General features: G+C 39.4%; 1 protein-coding gene across 2 annotated transcripts in view; it reads right to left on the bottom strand.

Annotated features, from left to right (window-relative positions):
- LOC117344901 overlaps positions 1 to 12626 on the bottom strand; it is a 117981-nt gene that overhangs the window by 20353 nt on the left and 85002 nt on the right. The window contains exons 4-6 of one of the 2 annotated variants that reach the window (XM_033907778.1): positions 7063 to 7130; positions 5983 to 6350; positions 2595 to 2688 (exon numbers count right to left, since the gene is read on the bottom strand). In XM_033907778.1, the coding sequence (XP_033763669.1) occupies positions 2595 to 2688; positions 5983 to 6350; positions 7063 to 7130 (530 nt within the window). The remainder of the gene's footprint in view (positions 1 to 2594; positions 2689 to 5982; positions 6351 to 7062; positions 7131 to 12626) is intronic. The other variant, XM_033907779.1, reaches the window with a different exon arrangement.

Raw genomic sequence — 12626 nt, 5'->3', positions numbered from 1 at the left:
CATCACACCAAACAGGATCATACCACAGCCTCCCAAAACACACACACTCATCACACCAAACAGGAACACACCACAGCCTCCCAAAACACACACACTCATCACACCAAACAGGAACACACCACAGCCTCCCAAAACACACACACTCACCACACCAAACAGGAACACCCCACAGCCTCCCAAAACACACACACTCACCACACCAAACAGGAACATACCACAGCCTCCCAAAACACACACTCATCACACCAAACAGGAACATACCACAGCCTCCCAAAACACACACACTCACCACACCAAACAGGAACATACCACAGCCTCCCAAAACACACACACTCATCACACCAAACAGGATCATACCACAGCCTCCCAAAACACACACTCATCACACCAAACAGGATCATACCACAGCCTCCCAAAACACACACACTCATCACACCAAACAGGAACATATCACAGCCTCCCAAAACACACACACTCACCACACCAAACAGGAACATACCACAGCCTCCCAAAACACACACACTCATCACACCAAACAGGAACATACCACAGCCTCCCAAAACACACACACTCATCACACCAAACAGGAACATAACACAGCCTCCCAAAACACACACACTCATCACACCAAACAGGAACATATCCACAGCCTCCCAAAACACACACACTCACCACACCAAACAGGAACATACCACAGCCTCCCAAAACACACACACTCATCACACCAAACAGGAACATACCACAGCCTCCCAAAACACACACACTCATCACACCAAACAGGAACATACCACAGCCTCCCAAAACACACACTCATCACACCAAACAGTAACATACCACAGCCTCCCAAAACATACACACTCATCACACCAAACAGGAACATACCACAGCCTCCCAAAACACACACTCATCACACCAAACAGGAACATATCACAGCCTCCCAAAACACACACACTCATCACACCAAACAGGAACATACCACAGCCTCCCAAAACACACACACTCATCACACCAAACAGGAACATATCACAACCTCCCAAAACACACACACTCATCACACCAAACAGGAACATATCACAGCCTCCCAAAACACACACACTCATCACACCAAACAGGAACATACCACAGCCTCCCAAAACACACACTCATTACACCAAACAGGAACATACCACAGCCTCCCAAAACACACACTCATCACACCAAACAGGAACATATCACAGCCTCCCAAAACACACACACTCACCACACCAAACAGGAACATACCACAGCCTCCCAAAACACACACTCATCACACCAAACAGGATCATACCACAGCCTCCCAAAACACACACACTCATCACACCAAACAGGAACATACCACAGCCTCCCAAAACACACACACTCATCACACCAAACAGGAACAAATCACAGCCTCCCAAAACACACACTCATCACACCAAACAGGAACACACCACAGCCTCCCAAAACACACACTCATTACACCAAACAGGATCATACCACAGCCTCCCAAAACACACACTCACCACACCAAACAGGAACATACCACAGCCTCCCAAAACACACACACTCATCACACCAAACAGGAACATATCACAGCCTCCCAAAACACACACACTCATCACACCAAACAGGATCATACCACAGTCTCCCAAAACACACACACTCACCACACCAAACAGGAACATATCACAGCCTCCCAAAACACACACACTCATCACACCAAACAGGATCATACCACAGCCTCCCAAAACACACACACTCATCACACCAAACAGGATCATACCACAGCCTCCCAAAACACACACACTCACCACACCAAAGTATCCTTCATACAAGGAATCCCACTCCAAATGACCACAACTGTTGACAGGGAGCTAAACATTCAAAACTTTACCCCACATCTATGACCTTTCGATCTTCTGTGATGACCTTTCCTCTATAAAGCTTTGCTGTGACCCCACCTCTATGACTCTTAACTTGCTGTGACCCCACCTCTATGACCTTTTTCTGTGACCCCACTTCTATGACCTTTTACTGTGACCCCACCTCTATGACTCTTAACTTGCTGTGACCCCACCTCTATGACCTTTTTCTGTGACCCCACTTCTATGACCTTTTACTGTGACCCCACCTCTATGACCTTTTACTGTGACCCAACCACTGTGACCCCACTTCTATGACCTTTTACTGTGACCCCATTTCTATGACCTTTTACTGTGACCAAACCACTGTGACCCCACTTCTATGACCTTTTACTGTGACCCCATTTCTATGACCTTTTACTGTGACCAAACCACTGTGACCCCACTTCTATGACCTTTTACTGTGACCCCATTTCTATGACCTTTTACTGTGACCAAACCACTGTGACCCCACTTCTATGACCTTTTACTGTGACCCCATTTCTATGACCTTTTACTGTGACCCCACTTCTATGACCTTTTACTGTGACCCCACTTCTATGACCTTTTACTGTGACCCCACTTCTATGACCCTTTGTTAAGATTTATTTGACTTTTTTCACGACCGTTCTACTGAAGATTTATTTGACTTTTTTTCATGACCGTTCTGCTTTGTTCTGTATTGACTAAACCTACTTTGGTAATTTGATGTTGAATTTGTTCATGGCATCCACATCCTGCTGTTGGTATTCCTCCTCGTATGATTCGTAAGATGTCCCATCACAATTATCTGTAATAAGATAGATATCTATATAACTCGTCCCACCACAATTATCTGTAATTATATAGATATTTATATATAGATTGTCCCATCACAATTATCTGTAATAAGATAGATATCTATATATAAATCGTCCCATCACAATTATCTGCAATCATATAGATATCTCTATAATTTGTCCCATCACAATTATCTGTAATTGTAAAAATACATATCTATATAACTCGTCCCACCACAATTATCTGTAATTATATAGATATTTATATATAAATCGTCCCATCACAATTATCTATAACTATATAGATATCTATATAACTCGTCCCATCACAATTATCTATAACTATATAGATATCTATATAACTCGTCCCATCACAATTATCTATAACTATATAGATATCTATATAACTCGTCCCATCACAATTATCTGTAATTATATAGATATCTATATAAATCATCCCATCACAATTATCTGTAATTATATAGATATCTATATAAATCGTCCCATCACAATTATCTATAATCTTATAAATATCTATATAATTCGTCCCATCACAATTAACTGTAATTATATAGATATCTATATAAATCATCCCATCACAATTATCTATAATTATATAGATATCTATATAACTTGTCCCATCACAATTATCTGTAATAAGATAGATATCTATATATAAATCGTCCCATCACAATTATTTGCAATTATATAGATATCTCTATAATTTGTCCCATCACAATTATCTGTAATTATATAGATATCTATATAAATCGTCCCATCACAATTATCTATAATTATATAGATATCTATATAAATCATCCCATCACAATTATCTATAATTATATAGATATCTATATAACTTGTCCCATCACAATTATCTGTAATAAGATAGATATCTATATATAAATCGTCCCATCACAATTATCTGTAATCATATAGATATCTATATAAATCGTCCCATCACAATTATCTGTAATTATATAGATATTTATATATAGATTGTCCCATCACAATTATCTATAACTATATAGATATCTATATAAATCGTCCCATCACAATTATCTATAATCTTATAAATATCTATATAATTCGTCCCATCACAATTATCTGTAATAAGATAGATATCTTTATATAAATCGTCCCATCACAATTGTCTGTAATAAGATAGATATCTTTATATAAATCGTCCCATCACAATTGTCTGTAATAAGATAGATATCTTTATATAAATCGTCCCATCACAATTATCTATAACTATATAGATATCTTTATATAAATCATCCCATCACAACTACTATAATAAGATAGATATCTATATATAAATCGTCCCATCACAATTATCTGTAATTATATAGAAATCTATATATAAATAGTTCCATCACAATTATCTGTAATTAATCAGAATTAGGTTAGGAACTAAGGAGAACCTTTATATTCAGTTTCAGAAATATCCTTCCAGTACTTCTTAAGAAATAGCAATAACAATGTTTCATTATGAAAGTCAAAGATGTCTATTAGCCATGTTGATTTTCTGATCAGTCGAAAACCAAAAGGGCATAACGAAATACATACACACTAAGGGAAACATCTGTATACAATTGTAAAATTTGAGAAAAATTCATCCAGTACATCTCAAAGATTAACAATAATACAAATTACTTAAAGATAAATGGAAAGACACAGGACATGATTGATACACGGCAATTAGCCCACCGTCTGATGATGGCAGGCAGAAACACAGAAATCTGAAGAATTAAAACCATGGTTTTATGTGTGGTATGAAGGCACAACTCCAACTGTACTTTACATATATCCTCCTATCAGATCCCACCTCTCTATACTCTATCGAGGAGTTTGTTCTGCCCACACAAAATGTTTACATCATGTTTTCTGTACAGGATTAAAAAGCATGTGTTTGTTATTTAGTATCAGTATATATCAGACTAAAATATTGCTGTATCCGTGTGGATGCCAACACAGTTAAGATGTAATACTGACGAATCCCCCGATCTCTGATAGATACATTAAAAGATAGGTGGAGTTTGGATCCAGAGGCTTTGTTAGGTCAGACATGTGTTTCTGATGGAAGTTCAGACCATCACAGTTAGTCTGTACATGGTTTCTGATGGAAGTTCAGACCATCACAGTTAGTCTGTACATGGTTTCTGATGGAAGCTCAGACCATCACAGTTAGTCTGTACATGGTTTCTGATGGAAGCTCAGACCATCACAGTTAGTCTGTACATAGTTTCTGAGGTAGCACTTTTCATTTTAACCCTTTTACCCCCACTGACCATATTGGACTTCAAATGATGAATGAAAGTTAATTAGGGGTGAAAGGGTTAAGGTATCCTACTAGGCTGGTATGAGGTAATTTCAGTTGATTATACTAAACTGAAGACCAGACTAACGAATAGTGTATCTAGGCACCAAAAGCCAAATGAACCTGTATAAGGAGACCACTTGTCTACAGAGGCCACTTTTGTTGGTAAGAAGGGTGGTCTAAAAGAACCTGTTTAAAGGGACCACTTGTCTACAGAGGCCACTTTTGTTGGTGAGAAGGGTGGTCTAAATAAACCTGTTTAATGAGACCACTTGTCTACAGAGGCCACTTTTGTTGGTTAGAAGGGTGGTCTAAATAAACCTGTTTAATGAGACCACTTGTCTACAGAGGCCACTTCTGTTGGTGAGAAGGGTGGTCTAAAAGAACCTGTTTAAAGGGACCACTTGTCTACAGAGGCCACTTTTGTTGGTTAGAAGGGTGGTCTAAATAAACCTGTTTAAAGGGACCACTTGTCTACAGAGGCCACTTCTGTTGGTTAGAAGGGTGGTCTGAATAAACCTGTTTAAAGGGACCACTTGTCTACAGAGGCCACTTTTGTTGATAAGAAGGGTGGTCTAAATAAACCTGTTTAATGAGACCACTTGTCTACAGAGGCCACTTCTGTTGGTTAGAAGGGTGGTCTAAATAAACCTGTTTAATGAGACCACTTGTCTACAGAGGCCACTTCTGTTGGTGAGAAGGGTGGTCTAAATAAACCTGTTTAATGAGACCACTTGTCTACAGAGGCCACTTCTGTTGGTTAGAAGGGTGGTCTAAATAAACCTGTTTAATAGTACCAATAATATGCGGGATTGTTTTATTTTGTTCAAAACCTCGAGGCAATGTGCAGCCGATAAATACTGACCAAGTCGCGGCCTTCACCTTTTATACAAAATCATGACGGCAGACAGAGCCAGAATGATAAAAATTACAATAACACATGAATTATGAGTATCAGCATCCGGTATAGGTGGACACTTACCAAGTTCATCCATGGTATCTAGGGACTTCTCAGATTTGGAATCATGTTTATAAATCTCCGATTTAGAAGGTAGATTTGGTCTCTCTGGTAAACTTGGAGGCTTATCTTCCAAGGCACTTCCGACTGAACTTCGACTTTGAGCATCGGAAAGGGCTCTTTCTCTTCGGGGAGGGAGAGGCGGGGGTAAAGGTGGCGGCATATTAGCATCACTTTTCTCCGTGTGGCTTGGTTCTGCTGACGTAGATTCACTAAGAACATCTTTGATTGGTCGGTCAGATATCCCATCAGTATTTTCATCTTGGAATGGAAGTCGTTTTAACACAGGAATTTCGTACAAGTTAGTTTCATCGATCCCCTCAGCATTTCTACTGAAACAAAAGAGGGAATCTGCAGCATGATAAACAATATGGTGTATGACATTGCTTTATTGAAGATCTTTTTATAAACATGAACACTCACACAATAAGCATTTAACACCTATTCTTCCTAACGATTTACACATTTAATTAATTAGTCTTTACTGCGTTTACCTGGGTATTATTTAATTATACTGGTTGGTGTTTGTTAAGAATGCTACATTCACAAAGTCAATTAGAGTGACATGGGTACAGCCAGCGTCCACACAGCATATTCTGCTTAAACAATCATGTATGTCCTACCAAATTGTAATATGTTATTGCTTTGCACTGATCTAGGTATTTCCAAGACATTTGTGAACACTTTAACTTTTCACTGATAGCTTAATGATTTATTTCTAAAAAATATCAGACTTAATATTATTATCCAGCAGTGATTATTAGAGATATATCCCTTTATGATATTTTTCAAGCCATTTGTTTGGACAGAGTGTATGACCTTTTACAGGATAAACAACAAAGATCAAGAGTAGTACAATAAGGATGGAATTCAACGAGTCTGAAATTAAACTTTTCTTCATTTCAGCTTCAACACAAAACAACAGGAGAACTTGTGTCTAACACAATACAGCATACTGAGCAGTATTTATGTAGTGTCAAGCACTCAAACGATGATTGATAAACACAAACATCTCTTTGATCATGATTAAATACATATCTTTACCGTTTCGAATCTTCTGATGTTTCTGCTAGAATCTGGTCAATGTCAATATCGTCGTAAACTTTCACGCCCTGTAAATAAACAAAAAATAAACAACATTTAATGGTAATAATTTTAAAGTATATTGTTTTTTACTATCGCCATTCCTTGGTATTTACGATAGATATGAAAGACATAAACGTATGTAGAATGTGCATCTTTAGGGCCTTTTAGTCAAGGTCTGCTGGAGGCTTGACATTCTACCCAGACATGTCTGTCGTAACCAGCTCATAAATATTCATGAGACGCACAATTGACATGCAGGGTAAAGCAGTGACACATAACCTTACATGGAAATCATTAGTAACAAACAGAATATTAAAATACATCTCTGGGTTTATACCGTATTATACCAAATACAGCCCCCTACCGCCATATCAGGTTTATACTGTATTATACCCTACATACATCCCCCCTACCGCCATATCAGGTTTATACTGTATTATACCAAATACAGCCCCCTACCGCCATATCAGGTTTATACCGTATTATACCCTACATACATCCCCCCTTCCGCCATATCAGGTTTATACCGTATTATACCCTACATACCTCCCCCCTACCGTCATATCAGGTTTATACCGTATTATACCCTACATACATCCCCCCTACCGCCATATCAGGTTTATACCGTATTATACCCTACATACATCCCCCCTACCGCCATATCAGGTTTATACCGTATTATACCCTACATACATCCCCCCCTACCGCCATATCAGGTTTATACTGTATTATACCCTACATACATCCCCCCTACCGCCATATCAGGTTTATACCGTATTATACCAAATACAGCCCCCTACCGCCATATCAGGTTTATACCGTATTATACCCTACATACATCCCCCCTACCCGCCATGTCAGGTTTATTTAAGCATTGAACGGCTTTCAGTTGGCATTCATAGTCAATATGAATGCCAACTGGACAGAGGCAAATTCCATGAATCGCGCTAGCGCTTCATGTTGAATTTGCCTCTGTCCAGTTGGCATTCATATTGATGTGAATGCCAACTGAAAGCCGTTCAATGCTTATATTTACCATCTGCGATTTTTTATTTGTCGTGCGATTTTTTTTTTGAATTTTCAAATTCAAATTTCAGTTGGCAGTTCATAAGCTGGTGAACTCGCAACTGAATTGGTAGGGTTATATAGTGGCAGTGCCATACAATGGTAAATATACCGTATTATACCCTACATACCTCCCACCCACCACCATATCAGGTTTATACCGTATTATACCCTACATACCTCGCCCCCCTACCGCCATATCAGGTTTAAACCGTATTATACCCTACATACCTCCCCCCTACCGCCATGTCAGGTTTATACCGTATTATACCACAGATACGCCCCCCCCCCCCCCCCTACCGTCATATCAGGTTTATACTGTATTATACCCTACATACCTCCCCCCTACCGCCATATCAGGTTTATACCGTATTATACCACAGATACCCCCCCCCCCCTACCGCCATATCAGGTTTATACCATATTATACCACAGATATGCCCCCTCCCCCCTACCGCCATATCAGGTTTATACCGTATTATACCCTACATACATCCCCCCTACCGTCATATCAGGTTTATACTGTATTATACCCTACATACATCCCCCCTACCGTCATATCAGGTTTATACTGTATTATACCCTACATACCTCCCCCCTACCGCCATATCAGGTTTATACCGTATTATACCACAGATATGCCCCCCCCCCCCCTACCGCCATATCAGGTTTATACTGTATTATACCCTACATACATCCCCCCTACCGCCATATCAGGTTTATACCGTATTATACCAAATACAGCCCCCTACCGCCATATCAGGTTTATACCGTATTATACCCTACATACATCCCCCCTACCGCCATGTCAGGTTTATTTAAGCATTGAACGGCTTTCAGTTGGCATTCATAGTCAATATGAATGCCAACTGGACAGAGGCAAATTCCATGAATCGCGCTAGCGCTTCATGTTGAATTTGCCTCTGTCCAGTTGGCATTCATATTGATGTGAATGCCAACTGAAAGCCGTTCAATGCTTATATTTACCATCTGCGATTTTTTATTTGTCGTGCGATTTTTTTTTTGGAATTTTCAAATTCAAATTTCAGTTGGCAGTTCATAAGCTGGTGAACTCGCAACTGAATTGGTAGGGTTATATAGTGGCAGTGCCATACAATGGTAAATATACCGTATTATACCCTACATACCTCCCACCCACCACCATATCAGGTTTATACCGTATTATACCCTACATACCTCGCCCCCCTACCGCCATATCAGGTTTAAACCGTATTATACCCTACATACCTCCCCCCTACCGCCATGTCAGGTTTATACCGTATTATACCACAGATACGCCCCCCCCCCCCCCCCCCCCTACCGTCATATCAGGTTTATACTGTATTATACCCTACATACCTCCCCCCTACCGCCATATCAGGTTTATACCGTATTATACCACAGATATGCCCCCCCCCCCCCTACCGCCATATCAGGTTTATACCGTATTATACCACAGATATGCCCCCTCCCCCCTACCGCCATATCAGGTTTATACCGTATTATACCCTACATACATCCCCCCTACCGTCATATCAGGTTTATACTGTATTATACCCTACATACATCCCCCCTACCGTCATATCAGGTTTATACTGTATTATACCCTACATACCTCCCCCCTACCGCCATATCAGGTTTATACCGTATTATACCACAGATATGCCCCCCCCCCTACCGCCATATCAGGTTTATACCGTATTATACCACAGATATGCCCCCCCCCCCCCTACCGCCATATCAGGTTTATACCGTATTATACCCTACATACATCCCCCCTACCGTCATATCAGGTTTATACTGTATTATACCCTACATACATCCCGCCTACCGTCATATCAGGATAATACTGTATTATACCCTACATACCTCCCCCCTACCGCCATATCAGGTTTATACCGTATTATACCACAGATATGCCCCCCCCCCCGCCTACCGTCATATCAGGTTTATACCGTATTATACCACAGATATGCCCCCCCCCCTACCGCCATGTCAGGTTTATACCATATTATACCCTACATACATCCCCCCTACCGTCATATCAGGTTTATACTGTATTATACCCTACATACCTCCCCCCTACCGCCATATCAGGTTTATACCGTATTATACCACAGATATGCCCCCCCACCCTACCGTCATATCAGGTTTATACCGTATTATACCACAGATATGCCCCCCCCCCCCCCCCCCCCCCCCTACCGCCATGTCAGGTTTATACCATATTATACCCTACATACCTCCCACCCACCGCCATATCAGGTTTATACGTTTATACCGTATTTTACCACAGATATGCCCCCCCCCCCCCTAACGCCATATCAGGTTTATACCATATTATACCCTACATACATCCCCCCTACCGCCATATCAGGTTTATACGTTTATACCGTATTATACCACAGATACGCCCCCCCCCCCCCCTTACCACCATGTCAGGTTTATACCATATTAAACCACAGAAACGTCCCCCCCCCCCCCCCTACCGCCATGTTAGGTTTATACCGTATTATACCCTACACACATCCCCTCCTATAACCACATTAGGTTTATTGTTTCACTTCAACGAAATGTTTTTGTATCCTACTTTTTTCATCTTTCCACCTGATTTAGACTATATGTTTTTCTTTAATTTTACGAGATGATTTAAATGAAATAAACACTTAATGTCAAGGATAGATTTAAGTCACAAGACTATTTAGTGAAAACACTGACCGATTAATCCCTATCTTTGAAACTTAACCTAGGTTACCTCCCTTCCACAGAAATCTTCACATGTATTATCTAAAGTACAGTGTAAGTGTGCTTTAATTGGCATGGATTCAAACTGTAACAACATCAATGTAAAACATTTCAATCTTATCCTAACAAGATTGTTGGTGTTTGTCCTCCAATGTAGTATTAGATAACCTACTTTGTACAAAAACTTATTTTACCTCATGTCTCTAGATACTCATAAAATAAATCCTAGTATAATATTATGGAGTCAAAAAATTTAAATAATACCAGGCCCAAATAATGAGAACAAGCACACGTATACATTGATAAACAAATGATACAGGGACGGACATTTGAGCTAAAACTAAACTTTTTTACAAAAAAACACTATTTCAGTTCCTGTCGCTTGTATAGAATTGGTTGAGGCTATCGTATAATTGTCGTGTTAGTACGCGACACCTAATCGACTATAGTACGTATCCATCACTCAAACTCATCCATCAATGTTCCTCATCCTGGGGACTCGATCGATACTACTTTGTCCCTTGCTCCTGCCAATATGCATCAACTTTTTTTTCAACAGGTGGGAACTGGAAAAATCAATGAATTTTCCAAGCTACTGCAGGTGCACGTAATGAAAACCTGTTGAGTTATTTATAGATCCAGGTAAAACAGCAGTTCTCCCGAGTCTTACAACACAACTCATGAAATGTACACAGCATGTCTATAGCATCTAATTCCTCAACATGGTCCAACATCTCTTTTTGTTTTCAATCAGTCAATTTTGTTCACAGGGGAATCAGCTTTATAGATTCCACATCATTTGTTGTCAGAACAGGCCTCAAGTAGTGACATACTTATGACATTCATTGTGGTTGTTAATGCCGTCACAAGAAATCATTTTTCTATAACCTACTGTGATAATATATAGCCACTAATTTTATATTCAGATGAATAAAATCAAAATTTGATGTGTAATGTACTTTAGTTTTATCACTGAAATAACGTAAAAAATACTTCATTTGAAAGAATCTCTGAGAAGTTCCACTCAAAAATACATAAATTTTATTCACATTGTAGGACAGTCTATGTTTTATATACATTGTAGGACTGTCTGTGTTTTATATACAGTGTAGGACTATCTGTGTTATATATACATTGTAGGACTGTTTGTGTTTTATATACATTGTAGGACTGTCTGTGTTATATACATTGTAGGACTGTCTGTGTTATATACATTGTAGGACTGTCTGTGTTATATACATTGTAGGACTGTCTGTGTTATATATACATTGTAGAACTGTCTGTGTTATATATACATTGTAGGACTGTCTGTGTAATATACATTGTAGGACTGTCTGTGTTATATATACATTGTAGGACTGTCTGTGTTATATATACATTGTAGGACAGTCTGTGTTATATACATTGTAGGACTGTCTGTGTTATATATACATTGTAGGACTGTCTGTGTTATATATACATTGTAGGACTGTCTGTGTTATATATACATTGTAGGACAGTCTGTGTTATATACATTGTAGGACTGTCTGTGTTATATATATATTGTAGGACTGTCTGTGTTATATATACAATGTAGGACTGTCTGTGTTATATACATTGTAGGACAGTCTGTGTTATATACATTGTAGGACTGTCTGTGTTATATATACATTGTAGGACTGTCTGTGTTATATACATTGTAGGACTGTCTGTGTTATATATACATTGTAGGA

The sequence above is a fragment of the Pecten maximus genome, chromosome 16 (genome assembly GCF_902652985.1).
Source record: "Pecten maximus chromosome 16, xPecMax1.1, whole genome shotgun sequence".
Taxonomy (NCBI): domain Eukaryota; kingdom Metazoa; phylum Mollusca; class Bivalvia; order Pectinida; family Pectinidae; genus Pecten; species Pecten maximus.
Note: the sequence above shows the minus strand (reverse complement) of the source record. Positions and strands in the feature narration are given on the sequence as shown.